Raw genomic sequence first — 15,661 nt, 5'->3', positions numbered from 1 at the left:
TTGGGATCTCCCAGCCTCAGATTCCTGTGTGCTGGGATTGAAGGTGCCACCATCATGCTATGCCTGCCATTATTTTTCTTTCTTTTCATTTTTGTTTTTTTTTTGTCGTTGTTTGTTTGTTTGTTTTTTTCGAGACAGGGTTTCTCTGTATAGCCCTGGATGTCCTGTAACTCACTCTGTAGACCAGGCTGGCTGGCCTCAAACTGAAAAATCTGCCTGCTTCTGCCTCCCAAGTACTAGGATTAAAGGCGTGCACCACTACTGCCCGGCTTTTTTTTTTTTTTTTTTTTTTTTTTTTTTTTTTTTTTTTTTTTTTTTTTTTTTTTGAGACAGTGCGTCACTTAATACCCTCCCTGTCCTGGAACGTAGATCCGGTTAGCCTCGGACTCAAAGAGATCCGCTCCTTCTGTCTCAACTCATTCCCCAAATTTAAGTGGTTTCTTAGACCTCTCTATCTGCATGAGGTAAAAGATACACCTTTGCTCTAGGTACAGCTGAATCTAAGGGGCCAACTAGGTAAAATCTGGCCAGCCGGGTTTACAACGCCTAGCAACCGTTGCCATGACAATTCAACTCCCTTAAACTCACTGGCCAGTCACCCTAGCATTACAAAAGCTAGTAGCTTTAGGTTTAGTGAGCATTTCTGTTTTTTTTTTTTTCTTTTTTGGTTTTGGTTTTTAAAGAAAACATCAGCCAGGCGTGGTGGTGCACACCTTTAATCCCAGCCAGTAATCCCAACCTTTAATCTGCCTCTGGAGGCAGAGGCAGTCGGATTTCTGAATTCGAGACCAAACTACAGAGCCCTCTACATCCCAGAAGGCTAGGGGCTGTCTCCCATCCTTCAGTCCTACTGTATCCCGAAATGCACTGGGGCTCACGTGGTCAAACTACCGTGTCTAGGGTGGTTATTTAACTGCCTAAATTTCCATGTTGTTTTAAAGCTTGTGTGTATAGATTTTGGCAACTAAGAAAAGGATTGAAGGAACTACCACAATTACTGAACTTTAGAGAGTTTGGTTGTAAATAACGAAGTTGCCAAAAGCACAACGTTCTCTGGATTTGCACAGGCATATTTTCGGACAACCCTCAGCTGGCGGCGTGGGGTCCTTCAGGGCCCTAGGCAGGGCACGTGCGGGAGGAAGTAGCTCTGTGGTTCCGCGTTGCCTTAAAGAGTTTCTCAACGTGAAGCTATGGGAGGTCTGGAGAAGAAGAAGGTGAGTGGGTTACAGGGATGGTGGGGGCTCGGACTTGTCACTTTCCCTGGCCTCTGGGGACCGAGAGGTCGTGAGACGGCCGCCGGAGTGAACCTGCTGCACACAGGCCCCTGGAAGCCTGAAAGAACTGTGACGGGCTTTCTGTGGTAGGAGTTGTGAAGACAGGCTGAGCCGCCCAAAGAATGATCAACGGGACGTAGAATTCATCATTAAGACTTAGGACTTTTTTTCCCAGGCCGGGTCCTAGGTACTGGGAATTGAGAAGTAAACAATCAGTTGTGGTCCCGCTTCCCCGGTGTCAACCTTTCCCGTTGGACAAAAATAATCAGATAACGTGGCTAAGGATTTTTAAGTGCGCTCCAGAGAAAGCTAGGGAGGAGCAGTAAAGTGGAGAGCATCAACAGACACGATTAGAGAGTATCAAGACAACAACGATAAGAGTTGTTTCGGAGATCCTCTTCTGACGCAACATTTTAGCGGAAATACGGACTACCAGAACACTTTAGTCTGGAGCATGAAAATGTTGGGGGATGTGGATGGTCCTCAACCTTCCCTAAAGAGAATTCTCGGCACTCAGATAAAGGACAGACTTTTATCAGCGTGCAGCTGTAGCTTCCAGCCGTAGCTTAAAGAGGCCCAGGCTCCAACAGAAGTGTTGCATGTTTTATATGGGGTTAGGCGTTGTCACAGTCTTATATTTTAGGGTGGTCTTTTGCTCCTTGCAGGATTTATAGAAGCTGAAAACTGCAGGTTTCTGGCTAAGATGGTTTTATTTTTAGCAGATGGAACTTGCTATCCGTGTGGTATTGGTGGTGGTCACTTCTCAAGGGAGAAAAGCAGGTGTATACTTTTTTTTCCCTTCAGAAAAGGGTAAGCAGATTAACAAAAGCAGAAGTCAGCACAGTTTTAGCTCTGTTGTTTCGGACCAGAGACAAGAGTTTTTTTCTTCCTATGCAACCTTGTGTTTCCTAAGCAAGCTTCTTAATCATAATTAATGAGAAAGCTTGCTGTTTTTCTTTTCTCCTTCGGAAGTGCTTAGTAGAGAAAACTTGAGTGGAAGCAAATGCCACGGCCAGTAGGTAGGTGAGGTAGGTGGTGTGTGGGGTTTTGGAAAGAGACCAGCATGGCTGTGAGATGTAAATACATCTCACAAGGTGCTGTCTGGGTGAAGTTGGGGCCCGGATCATGTGAGGCTGAAATTTATTCTGAGTGGAGAAGACAACTAAAGAAAGTGACTTGATCTGAGTTGTTCTTGCTTTGAGGAGACTGTGGGTATGAAGGGACTTTGGGATGGGGATGAAGAAGATGAAAGATGAGATGGGCTCAAGTCTTTCCTTTGATTTGCAAGTTTCTGATACCAATCTGCTTTTAATTTTTTTTAATTTTAATTTAAGTTTTAATTACTTTTTAAAATTATTTTTTCTTTATTTTTATTTGTATGAGTGCTCTATCTGTATGTACATCTGCATGCCAGAAGAGGGCATCCAATCCCATTATAGGTGGTTTATATTATAGCAATCACCATTGGTTGCTGGGAATTGAACTCTGAACCTCTGGAAGAGCAGGCAGTTCTCTTAACTTCTGAGCCATCTCCCCAGCCCCTTTAATTACTTTTTGAGTCCATAATTATGTTACTCTCTCTTTCCCTCTAAACCTTTTCATATATTCTCACTTGCTCTCTTTCAAATTCATGGCCTCAGCCTGGCGGTGGTGGTGCATGCCTTTAATCCCAGCACTTGGGAGGCAGAGGCAGGCGGATTTCTGAGTTCGAGGCCAGCCTGATCTACAGAATGAGTTCTAGGACAGCCAGGGCAACACAGAGAAACTCTGTCTCGAAAAACTAGAAAAAGAAAAAGGAAAAAAAAAAAAGAAAGAAAGAAAAGGAAAAACAAATTCATGGCCTCTTTTTAAAAATTTTACACACATATATGTACATATTTGTTCCTAAATACACCAGCTCAGTCAATATACTATTGTGTGTGTGTGTGTGTGTGTGTGTGTGTGTGTGTGTGTGTGTGTCAGGGCTGACCATTTGGTATTGGATAGCTAATTGGTCTGTTCTTCCCTGGGTTATACTATTTCCCCCACTCACAGCCTTCCTTAGTTGCCTGCAGTTCTTGTGTAGGGTTCACATCTCTTGGATTTTCTTCATCCACGTTAGCAAGTCTGTTGTCCTTGTTCAGTTTATGTTTAGGCAGCCATGTTGTGAGACTTTGTGGATATTGTTTCTGACATTCCTAGGAGACACAAATGTCAGCAAACTTCCTGATCCTCTGGATCTTAAAGGTTTTCAGTTCCTTCTACAGTGATCCCTGAGCCTTGGGTGTAGGAGTTGTTTTGTAGATATATTCATTGGGATTGGGCTCCACAACACTGCATTTTGATTGGTTGTGGTTTTCTGTAATGGTCTCTATTGCAAAGAAGTTTCTTTGATGAGAGGTGAGGACTACACTTCTCTGTGGGAATAAGGACAAATACTTAAGAGTGTAGTCAGGGATTCTGCTGGTTGGTGAGGTGGTTCTCCTTCAGGACTGGGTAGCCCAGGGTAGTTGGCTAGGCATGGTTTTCCTAAATTGAGAGGGTCTTACGTCCAGGTAGAGAACTGTTGGTTGCTGCCCTGGTGTCCACACCTCTCCTGACCCCTTCACTTTATTGTGCTGTGCTGCCTGCTGCTGTGGTTCGTACACATCACAGCTGGGTAGGACTGTGGTTGCTTCCTTCCTAGAGCCATGAAAGCTGGCCCCCAGGGAGGAGGCTTGCAGGCCAGTTTCCTCAGTGGCCTCTGATTCCTGCATTGGAAGTGCATGGTGTTTTCAGCGGGAGGGATTACTTCTTCCTCTGGCGAGTAACCAGGGGTAACAGCAGTTGCCTGTAGTGGGGTTGGTGGTGGGATGGGGTCTCACTGTAAACCACAGGCTGGGGTTAGTGGTGGGACAGGGTCTCACTGTATACCACAGGTTGGCCTGAAACTTATGGTCTTCCTGTTTCTACTTCCTGAGTATTGGAATTATAGGTGTTTACTACCATGCCTGGCTCAGTGGGAAATACTTTTCTTTTTCACATTTACTTAGTGTGTGTCTGTGTGTCTGTGTGTGTGTATGTCCTCCAACCCCCCCAAGATCCACAATGCACATGTGGAGGTCAGAGGGCAATTTGCAGGAGTCAGTTCTCTCCTTCCACTATATGTGTTTTGGGATTAAATGTAAATTATTAGGATTGGTGGCAAGAGCTTTTACCTGCTGAGCCATCTCACTGGCCACAGTGGGAAACATTTGTAATGAAAACTGTGAAGCTCATCATTGGCTACCCTAAGGCTTAGCATGGGCCTGTTCCCAGTAGACAATGGATGGCTATAGGCTATGGGGCCTGGGGGAACTACATAGGTAGTTCAGGAGGCTTTGACTCTTAGAGCTGGACCTGAGTTTGTTTAGAGGATCCTGCTGTCTCACTACAGAGGAAGTTCTTGTCTGGGTGGACACGGGTGGCTATTGTCTCAGGCTCTGTGGAACCTGAGTTAGAGGATCCTGCTATCTCACTACAGAGGAAGTTCTTGTCAGGGTGGACACGGGTGGCTATTGTTTCAGGCTCTGTGGAACAGGATGCTGTTTTCTCTCTAGCAATAATATGAATGAGAAGCACCATCTTAATACCACAGACATCCAGGTAATCGAACAAGACAGCTTGCTACTTGGAGGCAAGTTAGAAACCAGGCCCCTTGTCTTCCTCACCCTTATAGCTCCTAGCTTAAAGCTTTGAACATAGTTAGTGTCTGGTGAATGAAGGGGGCTGGGGGGAAAGGTGTGTGGCTTAGGGCAAACATTTTCAATTAGAGTAATATTACCCCTGAGTGGGAAAAATAGCCAGGAGATATCTTAGATTTTACAGTGCGTTGCAGTAAATCTGTAGTGCTAGCATGTCATGAGGCTTGGGGAGGAAAGTGTGAATGGTTATTTGTGGTGTCCATATAAAAAGTCTAGTGGTGATGAGGGGATTATTAAGGGACAGATATGATACAGGATTAGTTACATGCAGGCTCTGGACTCAGGCCAGGGTTTAGAGATCCAACCCTAGCTTTTTTTTTTTTTTTTCAAATGTGCATTGGTGTTTTGCCATGTATGTCTGTGTGAGAGTGTCAGATCTTGGAGTTAAAAACAGTTGTGAGCTGCTATCTGGGTGCTGGGATTTGAACCCAGCTGCTGTGTGACTTGAATGGCCTGTTGTACTGTGCTTGTTCCTTTGCTGTGAAATGGGTATTCTGATGGCACTTATTCCACAGGCTTGTGAGAATTGAGTGAAATCAATTGTGGAATCACTAACTATGCTAGACAGGATGCAGAGCTGGTACTAAATACTTCAAGACGAGTAGATGCACTTCTCTATGCTGGCAGCTACAAGGACAGTACCAAGCTCCTTTGGTCAGGTCATCTTACTCCCTACAGCAATCCCCATCCCAGAAATATCACCAACCCAGAACCTTAGCTGTCTCTGGAATTCACTTTTCCCACAGTTGGATGTCACTCACTGCAGTCACTAAATGGAGAATTGTTTTTTTCTTCCCTAAGTATGAACGAGGCTCTGCCACCAATTATATCACCCGAAACAAGGCCCGGAAGAAGCTGCAGCTGAGCCTGCCTGATTTCAGGTGAGGTTGCAGAGGAACAAAATAGGGATCCCTTGGGAGCCTGGGTAATGAAATGAATGCACAGTGGAAGCTCAACCACCTCCCAGCCTCTCTGAGGTGTCATAGGCTCTTTGATATTCTTCCTCTTCCTCACTGCTTTGCTATATATGTGGTTTGAGGAGAAACCAGAGAGCTGGCTCTTTGGGTTGGGCTTTTACTCCCCTTTTGACAAAAGACCTGAATCCTACAGCAGTCAGTGGGTCCTTCCATCAGACTAATCCTGACCTCTGTAGCCTCCCCTCTGTGCGTGTTTTGGTTACAGATTTTTGTTGTTTTGAAGTGAATTTCTTGTTTGCTTTGTTCTTTTGTTTGTTTTTTGCAGGGTGGGCATTGAATCAAGGACCTCACATAATGCTACTCAAACACTCTGCTACTGAGCTACATTCCCAAGCCTGATTTTTCTGTTTGTTTGTTATGAAAAACAAACTCCCATAGTCCAGCCTTAAACTTTCACTCTTCCTGCCTTAGCCTCCTGAGTGCCAGGAGAACAAGTATGCACCACTGTGCCTGGCTGTCCCTCTTCTTAAATGCTCTGCCCTTTACCTTTTATTTGTCTGAAATGTTGATTTCTCAGTATGGTGTTTGCTGATTGCTTTGTCTATGTCCCGTCTGCTTGCACTGTTTAGGGACTTGTGATCAGCAGACAAACCCACTTGAAAGATCTCTAAGCACAGAATCCCATGCTTCTTGGATACTCTTGATTTCTAGGCCCAGCTGTGGCTTTGCCCCTTTGATGATTTAATAGATAATAAATGGATGGCTTATCTTCCAGACGGCTGTGCATCCTGAAAGGCATTTATCCTCATGAACCCAAGCATAAGAAGAAAGTTAACAAGGGCTCCACCGCAGCCCGGACATTTTACCTTATCAAAGACATTAAGTTCCTCCTCCATGAACCCATCGTCAACAAGTTCCGAGAGTACAAGGTGAGGCCTGGATTCTGGGTGTTTGCAGTATTGTGAGTCACTGACCTTGGAGAGGTTGCTGATCCACACTGAGGCCCAGTCCTATAGGGAGGAGGAGGAGGTCATTCTACCCTAGAAGGACGTCGCCAGGGTTCGGTAAGATTGCCTGTCTAAAAATCCTTTGTATAAGGACCTATGTATAACTGTTAACCAACTCTGCCATCTTCAAAATAAGATTACTATTATTTTTTGCCCACAAGGGGCTTTTGGTGCCTTCTCTACTCCTCAGCCCCCTTATTCTAGCTCTTTGTCAGATTGCTTCCAAGGCACCTGAGCTTCAGTTCACAAGCAAACATGCTCAAATGCCACAGGGACAAGAGAAGCCTGTTTCCACCATGGGAAATATTTCCACCAGTGGAAAGCAGGCTAATTGAAATTAAACTGCTGTGTCTGGCTCCTCTGACTGGAAATGGGGTTCTACAAGGAGTGGAGCCACCTGGTGGCCAGCAGGAGTCTGGGTAGCTCCGGTGGCTGGCTTTTGCTACTACGTCAAAAAGTGCTGGAAATAGACAAGCAGTGGGAAATGTATCCGAGAACTGCTGTTTATAATCCCACATAACGTTCGGGCTTCTGAGGAGCTCTAGGCTCATTTGAACAGTTCTTGGGAGGAAAACCATCTGTTGGTTTGGAAGATGTGTCCTTATAGTTTATCTCAGTTTTGTTGTTGTTTAACTAGTTTTTGGGTGGTGCCCATAGGAGTTTACCATAGAAGCTAGCTCCTCCAGCCATGCTCTACCTCAATGCAAAACAGCTAATGTGCTTTCTTATCCCAAGTAAACATGGTGTCAACACAGCTGTGCATCAAAGGTGGGGTCTAGGCCACCTCTGGTCATTATCATGTGTCTAGAGCTCCATGGAATGGACTGTTTGGCAGATCTTGGGCTGAGGGGCCTGTTGGCATAGACAAACAGCTATGACCAGTTTCAAAAATCGTTGAGAAGACCCTGCCCCGTGTTCATCCTCCATGGAGGAGACGCTCAGGGCCCTGGCCACAACCTCATTGGTCCCTTCTTCCAGGTGTTTGTTCGGAAGCTCCGCAAAGCCTATGGGAAGAGCGAATGGAATGCTGTTGAGCGCCTGAAGGACAATAAACCTTGCTACAAACTTGACCACATTGTCAAGGAGCGGTGAGTCCTACTCCTCAAAATGCTGTTGTTACTGCTGAGTGCTTCCTAGTGCTCAGGATGAAATGGGTTCAAGACCAACACTTGACTGACAGTGCATGTTCTTAGAGGAGTTAGACCAGAAACCCAACTAGCAAATTAGAGCCCTGATTGTAGCATTAGGTACAGTAGGGGTTGTAAGGCAGCATGGAGAGGACGGAGGTGCGTGGTATAATTGCATACCCAGAGAGAGATCTGGAAAATGTCCTGTTTGGGGCAGCCAGGAATACACTTTAACACCTTCAAAGACCCCATGGTAGAAAAGCCAGAGCTATGAGTTCCCACACTACAGACTTAGAAAGCATGTAGTAAGAGGGGTCTGGTCTTAACTGTTTCTTGCTCAGCCTTCCAAAGACCCTTCACTAGCTAATCAGTGACTTTTGCCTCTTCTGGTGAATTGGGCAAATGCCTGAAGACCCTTATAGTTCCTACAGTTTGATGTCTATAGTCTAGAAGCCAGAGTTGGTGCTAAATATCCTTCAGTGTTCACAATAGTTCCCACAACATGTTGGCCTATAACTACTCAAGTGTAGAATTACTAAGGTATTATCTCTGTTCTGTGGAGTGGCCTAGGCACACTTGGTTCCAGAATGAAGGGGCATAGCTTCCTTACTGGGAGGGCCTTGGCCTGGGAGATAACAGTTGGTGTCAGGAACTGGATGGCCAGGGCAGGAACTCCTGAGCAAGTACGTGTCACTAACAGACATTTGGTAGCTCTTGCCCTGCCTATGACATGGCCTTTGTGTGGAAGAGATAGGGGGTGGAGGGAGCAAGCACCTGGGTTCATTCACAAAGCAAATAGTGTCTGGTCTCCTCAACCAGAGCCAAAGCATAGGGGAAACAAGGTAGTCCAGAAGATGTGTGTGCTTGACCTATAGAGGGCCTGGGGTGTTAACTTTGTCTATGAAGTAGAAAGTTGGGAAACTTTGAAGCATCAAGGAGGCTGAGGGAGGATGCTGCCTCTGCCTTAGAAACCTAGGAAGCTGTCCCATCATCTGCCAGGGCCCTACTAAGGCTTCCCTTCACCTCTGCCCTGTTTTGAAGACCTGGCAGCCCTCTCAGGTGTAGTAAGCAGTGCTGTCCGGGTCCAGGACTTTGACCTTTGTGCCCTTCAGAGCCCTTTATGGCATGGCAGAGCAATCTTTTTTGTTGTTGTTGACAGGATTTCTCTGTAGCTCTGGCTATCCTGGAACTTGCTCTGTAGACCAGGCTGACTTCAAAAATCTGCCCTGCCTCCCAAGTGCTTTTTTGAGAGGGTCTCACTAGCTCTGACTAGCCTGAAATTCACTGGCCTCCAGCTCCCAGAGGTCCCCCTTCCTCTCTCAGCCTCTCAAATGCTAGGATTAAAGGTGTGTTCCAACACACTTGGCAAACCCTTTTCTTCAAGTAAAGCTTCCTAAAATGGTTTAGATGCTAGCATCTCTATGGATGCCTAGCTTGAGGAAGGAAACTGAGGTCCTACATATTCATCTTTACTCAGGGTGTGTTTAGAACCACAAGAGGTGGGTGGATTGGTGGCTTGATTTTCTGAGATAAGGTCTTATACTGTAGCCTAAGCTAGCCTGGAAGTCAGGCTACTTCTGCCTCAGTCTCCCAAGTGCCAGGACTGCAGTGTGCACCACCATAACTGCTTAGAGACACCCTATTAAGTCAGCAGCTTTGTTCAACAGTGCCATTTTCTAGATAAAGCTGGAACTAGATGAGGCCTAGTGACCCACTTAGGGCCACAGCTCAGTTCAGGTACCACAACTTGGGATGCAGTGTCTTTCTGTGTCCCACACGTCTGTCCCTTTTTTGGAAATCATCAAAGCAGCTGTGCTTTGATACTTTTTTGAGACAGGTAAGACGCTGTCTCAAAAAAAGTTCAAACCTTTAATCCCAGCACTCTTGCCCAAGTGACACTTTGTCTGCATCTTCATTTACCACTGTGTTCCTGGAAATATGTGCTTGTTCTAACTGGACATGGTCCCAGTTAGAGATGGTTCTGTCAGTTACGTGGATTGGGATGCTGAGAAACAAGAAGACAAGACCACCCAGGTGCCATTGCTGCTGGGGAAGGAAGCCCACTTTTCCTGGCCTACTAGGCCAGCATCTCGGTTTTTCTTTTTCGCTGTGAGCCTTTGAAGATTCTGATTTCAAGTAGAGTCAAAGAGCCACCAACTTGGTGTTCACGTGGTTGAGGTTCCTGTGTTACATCTTGAGGTCATGTGAGTTCACTGCAACTTTCTAGTTTATCCGTGGCTACAGGATTGTTTGCAGATGCATGGCCAGCTGTGGGGAAGTTGTTCCTATCACCATGTCAGGAAGTAGCTATGCAATGCCTAGCTTGAGTGTCAGGGCCTCTGGCTAGAGAGCCTTGGGACCCAACAGAATGGACAAGAACGCTGCCCACACCACCCTGTAGGTACCCCACATTTATCGATGCTTTGCGGGACCTCGATGATGCCCTGTCAATGTGCTTCCTCTTCTCCACCTTCCCTCGGACGGGCAAGTGCCATGTGCAGACCATTCAGCTGTGCCGCCGGCTCACTGTGGAGTTTCTGCACTATGTCATCGCTGCTAGAGCCCTGCGGAAGGTGAGCTAAGGCTCTCCTGGGGATCCCAGGTCCTCCCCTGTCACTCCTTGATTTTCATGCTATTCTCCCTCCTTCCCCAGGTCTTCCTGTCCATTAAAGGCATTTATTATCAGGCTGAGGTGTTGGGTCAGCCCATCGTATGGATTGCGCCCTATGCTTTCTCCCATGATGTAAGTGTGCCTGGGAGGGCCTTGTGCTGTTTCCTGAAAAGGTACTATGGTGGGTGCTGTCTTGGAGTCCAGCCCTTGCTGGGTTCCTGATTATTGGCTGCGGAGTGTGATGGGAGCTTGGGGGGCAGAGTAGGGAATGTGCTTTACAGCCCAGTTGGTCAATAACCCTGATCAGTCACAGTTCTCAGTGTGATATGAACACAGACCCATAGGCTAAGCCTAACTAAGCTTTTCCCACTCCAGCACCTCTGCTAGAGCAGTGCTTCTCAGCCTTCCTAAGGCTGCAACTCTTTAATAAGGTTCCTCATGTTGTGGTAGCCCTCAACTATAAAGTTATTTTTGTTGCTACTTCATAACTGTAAATTTGCTGTTATAAATCATAATGTAAATATCTGATATGAAGATGGTCTTAGGTGACCCACACATTGAGGATGGCTGTGCTAGATGGCTTTGGACATGTTCCTTCACTTTTCTGCTTCAGTTAATGTGCTACCATCTTCTCAGCCTTCCCATGAGTCTTGAGAGGACCTGGTTCTGAATGGGTAGCAGCCTTTGTGGTTGAATGGCGGCAGTGAGGGCAGCTGTGGAGGCCAGGGATGCTCAGTGCTTTGTACAGCTACCACCTGGATCAAATGGCAGAACCCAGCCCTCCTCTCAGACCCACAGAGGCCCTTGTTCCCACTTGGTCCTGACATACCACAACCGAAGTGCTTTACTCTGCCCCGTCTCCTCTGCCCCATCTCCTCTGCCCCATCCTCCCCACAGCCTGGAACACAGGGTGACTTGGGAAAGGAGCACAAGAGTGGCACTTAGCACATGGCGTTGCCTCTTATTAGCTTCTCTTTAAATTCTTGGGGCTCTAACTAGGGCCGAGCTAAGAGGAGTCTGGTTTTGCTTTCTATGGAAGCTTTATTAGCTTCCAGTCCCCATCCCTGACGATTAGTCCTAGCTAGGCTTGCCCCCTGAATTGTCTGTCTGTGGGAGGTGCTTGGCTTCCTTTTCTGCTTGTTCATTTAGCAGGAACTGGTACCTTGTATGGATAATAGTTGTTGCAGAGTAAACTGAGGTTCTGTACTTCCAGGGTTCAGGGGATATCTGAAGCTGGAACCTCCCCTGTCTCTGGTTCACTGGTAGTGGGACTTCTGAGTGGACAAGATGTGGCCTTAGAGCTCAGCAGTCCCTCTTCCAGTTTCCCCAGAGACAGGCTTGGGGAATGAGGGTACATGGCCCTTCTTCTCTTGGTTTCTCTGCTCCTCCTCCTTCCTGCCTAACTTCTTTGCCCCTTTCTGTCTTTCCTTCTCTCTGATGTTGAACCCCCATTATGCTCAGACTGGTCTTTGTGTGTCCTTGGAGTGGTGAATAGGGCCCTGTGAGGACCAGCCTCCACACAGCTGGCCCTGGGGGAAGGGCATGGGCTGCCCATGCCTCCTTCCTCCCAGCTTGCTGTCAACTGCTTCCTCTCAGCAAAGGGTGGTTGTAACAAGGACCCCCATGTGCCCCTCCTCTGGGCAGCCAGTGCTGAGCATACATACAGCAGTGGAACTTGGGGTAAGGCAGTGGTGAGGGAAGGGTGCACCTGCCCTGCTCAGTACCATGCAAAAGGGTGTTTGTGCTCAAATTCCTACCAGGAAAACCCTGGTAGCATAGGTTGCTGCCCAGTAGCAAGATGGAGAACTAGCTCAAAGTTCTGTATGTCCAAGTTGAACGGACCTTGTGATCATGACCAGTTTTAACAGTTCTTGTTAATGTTTCCTATGTATTGTGCCTCCCAGTGGTTAGCAAGGTTTGGTGGGGCTCTTATGTAGGCCACTTTGATTTTAAAAGGTGGGACTATTCTAGAATTGAGACACTTTGGTCTAGTTTTAGATGAGCTGTGCACCTCTCTGCCTGCTGGGTGGCAGCTGGGGAATGTGGTCTACCTCTGCCCCAGCCTAGTCTTAGGCTGGGTTAGAGATGGAAATGCTAGATTGTGAGATTCATCACAGCCTCTCCAGGGTGTGGAGGGATTGAGTCTTGCTCACCTGCTACAAGTAGCTGCACCTGACTTTCCAAGGCACCTTAGTAGATGCCTGTCACCTCTTCTGGGCTTGGACCATGTGCCACACACACAGGCCTTGCTGGGCTCTGGGAAGGTTGCTTTCCTAGTGCTCAGAGCAGCCCTGAAGCAGATCTTGAACACATTCTGGGATGGGTGGTGAAGAAGGCATGTGCCCTGTGTCCCACTGGCAATTGACAGAGAAGTGGGAGGGCCAGGAAGAGGTAGGGCAGGCTGCAGGGGAGCACTATAGACCAGGTCCCCTTGCCTCTATCCTTGGTCCCCTATATCACATGGGAACCTGGCACTGGCCTCCATGTACCCATAGCCTTTGAGGCCTCTGTCCAGAGCCTCACTTGTGTTTAAGGTGTCTGTGGGTTTGTGGGCATAACACCTACCTCCTCCTCTGTGCAAACACTGCTGATATGCCTGTCTCATATCTCCAGCATCCAACAGATGTGGACTACAGGGTCATGGCCACCTTCACTGAGTTCTATACCACACTCCTGGGCTTTGTCAACTTCCGCCTCTACCAGTCACTCAACCTTCACTACCCACCCAAGGTAGAGCCCTAGCACCTTCTCACCTAGCTTGGATTTAGCCCTCTATCCCCACACCGAAGCAAGGGGCTGTAAGTGTCCTCTTCCTCTTCTCAGCTTGAAGGTCAAGCCCAAACAGAGACAAAGGTCAGTGAGGACACATATGCATTGGACTCCGAGAGCTCTATGGAGGTAAGAGGGGCTTTGGGAGGCATTGGCCTTATGTCATTCGGATGGTCTTTGTACCGTGGATAGTTAGGTGTTCTGCTAGGTGGGTGGTCTTATGATTTACCATTAGAACCCAGACCCAGATATTACCTGGAGCTGGTTTTGTTCCCCACCCCACCCCACACCCAGATGAGGTTCCCTGCCTGCAAGCAGGCCACCTTGCAATTCTACTCTCTACCTACAGAAACTGGCTGCCCTCAGTGCCAGCCTGGCACGAGTGGTGGTGCCTGCTATAGAGGAGGCTGAAGCTGATGAGTTTCCTACCGATGGGGTGAGTGAGTACTATGCTGACTTCTTCCAGGAGTGCACAGGGTGGGACAGGATGAGGGATGGGGTCAGTACCTAGAAGCTGTGCGATCTAGAATGAAGCTCCAGACTTTGTCTTCTGGTGGAGCTCGATGGTCTGGTGGTGTGAAGCTTGGCCCCCTTCTCTGCAGGAGGTGACAGCACAGGAGGAAGATCGAAGGAAAGAGCTGGAGGCACAGGAAAAGCACAAGAAACTCTTTGAAGGCCTGAAGTTCTTCCTGAACCGAGAGGTGCCCCGTGAAGCATTGGCCTTCATCATCAGGTGGGGAGGCTTTAGCCAGCCCATATCTCTGGCTGTACAGTGTTCCAGTCTCCAACCTAGCCTGGAGGCCTATTGGTAACTTAGAGCAGTTATGTACAGAGTGCTTGGCCAGCCCTCATACACACACCCTCAGAGCACTCAGCTGAAGGGAGAGCTGCTGTTCTGTCATTAGCCGAGGTCTTTACTGAACCAGGAGTGTAGGTGTTATCCCAGACAGAAGGCTCTGGGGCAGGCAAGGCATTTCCTAGAAGGGTGGGTTTATAGGTAGTAGTAATATAGGTAGAGAAACCAGCTTTCAAGGCAGGCATTTGGTGCCTAAAAGGCTTATGGTTTCCCCTGTGCCTGTAGGAGTTTTGGTGGGGATGTATCCTGGGACAAGTCTTTGTGCATCGGAGCCACCTATGACATCACAGACTCTTGCATCACCCACCAGATTGTTGATCGGCCGGGGCAGCAAACCCCCATCATTGGCAGGTAGATTTTCAAGACCCTCATGTGCCCTGTAGGGGAGGATGTGTGTCCTAGGCCTTGGTGATACAGTGGTTCCTCTGATTATTCCCTTGTGACATTTCTTTGCTGGCTGCTCTGCACCAGGTACTATGTACAGCCCCAGTGGGTGTTTGACTGTGTGAATGCTCGGCTCCTCCTCCCTGTGGCAGAGTACTTCCCTGGGGTGCAGCTGCCCCCACATCTTTCGCCCTTCGTATCTGAGAAGGAAGGAGATTACATTCCCCCTGAGAAGCTGAAACTCCTGGCTCTGCAGCGGGGAGAAAATCCAGGTGAGCTGCGCAGGGGTGGCCAGTTGTAAGGACAGGCTCTTCTGGGTGTCCCTGGCCCCTGTGCCCAAGCTGGCCATTTCCCTTGGCTGCAGAGTTAGCAGACCCCAAGACAACTGGAGCAGAAAGCTCTCAGCCCTTCAAGCATTTTCAGTGTTAGTCTGGTGCTAACATTTGGAGTCAACTGAAGGGAGCAGTTAGCTGAGCAGCATGCCATAGGGTTGTCAGTTTTCACACAGGTATCAAGACTGTTGAAGACAGGGCCTTAGGGTTTTCTGTGAAGGTAGCTCAGCTGGGGCTGTAGGAGCTGTTGGGGGCCATTGGTGGGGCACCCTTGAGCTGCATTTGGAATACATGTAAGCAGCAGAGGCAAGGTGGTGCTAGAAGAGCAAACATGTAGGCCTTTCAGAAGTCACCTGCTATCTGCAGGAAACTTGGAAGAGGACGACGAGGAGGACAAGGATGATGACAATGAAGGTGACAGTGATGTTGCATCGGAAAATGAGGAGGAAGTTGTGGAAGCTGAATCAGAGGAGGAGGAGGAGGAGGAGCACCTGTCAGCCTTGGAGCAGCAAAGGCTGGAAGGAAAGGTAGGGAAGACTAGAGCCATCCCTGGGAAGCAGTCTGTTTAGCCCAGAAAGCCAAGTTCACATGCAGATGCATTGTTCCCCAGAAGCCCCAGGTTATGGCTGGCACTGTGAAGCTGGAGGACAAGCAGCGACTGGCCCAGGAGGAAGAAAGTGAGG

The 15,661-nt window shown here is 48.0% G+C and overlaps 1 protein-coding gene across 1 annotated transcript in view; it reads left to right on the top strand.

Annotated features, from left to right (window-relative positions):
• The first annotated feature begins 390 nt into the window (after positions 1 to 390).
• Pes1 (pescadillo ribosomal biogenesis factor 1) overlaps positions 391 to 15,661 on the top strand; it is a 20,198-nt gene continuing 4,927 nt past the window's right edge. The window contains exons 1-15 of the mRNA XM_031342568.1: positions 391 to 464; positions 1,068 to 1,214; positions 5,777 to 5,856; positions 6,668 to 6,821; positions 7,878 to 7,987; positions 10,428 to 10,599; positions 10,680 to 10,769; positions 13,251 to 13,367; positions 13,461 to 13,535; positions 13,756 to 13,842; positions 14,009 to 14,139; positions 14,488 to 14,613; positions 14,734 to 14,918; positions 15,345 to 15,505; positions 15,589 to 15,661. Of these exons, the coding sequence (XP_031198428.1) occupies positions 1,191 to 1,214; positions 5,777 to 5,856; positions 6,668 to 6,821; positions 7,878 to 7,987; positions 10,428 to 10,599; positions 10,680 to 10,769; positions 13,251 to 13,367; positions 13,461 to 13,535; positions 13,756 to 13,842; positions 14,009 to 14,139; positions 14,488 to 14,613; positions 14,734 to 14,918; positions 15,345 to 15,505; positions 15,589 to 15,661 (1,585 nt within the window). The 5' untranslated portion in view covers positions 391 to 464; positions 1,068 to 1,190. The remainder of the gene's footprint in view (positions 465 to 1,067; positions 1,215 to 5,776; positions 5,857 to 6,667; positions 6,822 to 7,877; positions 7,988 to 10,427; positions 10,600 to 10,679; positions 10,770 to 13,250; positions 13,368 to 13,460; positions 13,536 to 13,755; positions 13,843 to 14,008; positions 14,140 to 14,487; positions 14,614 to 14,733; positions 14,919 to 15,344; positions 15,506 to 15,588) is intronic.

This window comes from Mastomys coucha, unplaced genomic scaffold, assembly GCF_008632895.1.
Source record: "Mastomys coucha isolate ucsf_1 unplaced genomic scaffold, UCSF_Mcou_1 pScaffold22, whole genome shotgun sequence".
NCBI lineage: Eukaryota > Metazoa > Chordata > Mammalia > Rodentia > Muridae > Mastomys > Mastomys coucha.
Note: the sequence above shows the minus strand (reverse complement) of the source record. Positions and strands in the feature narration are given on the sequence as shown.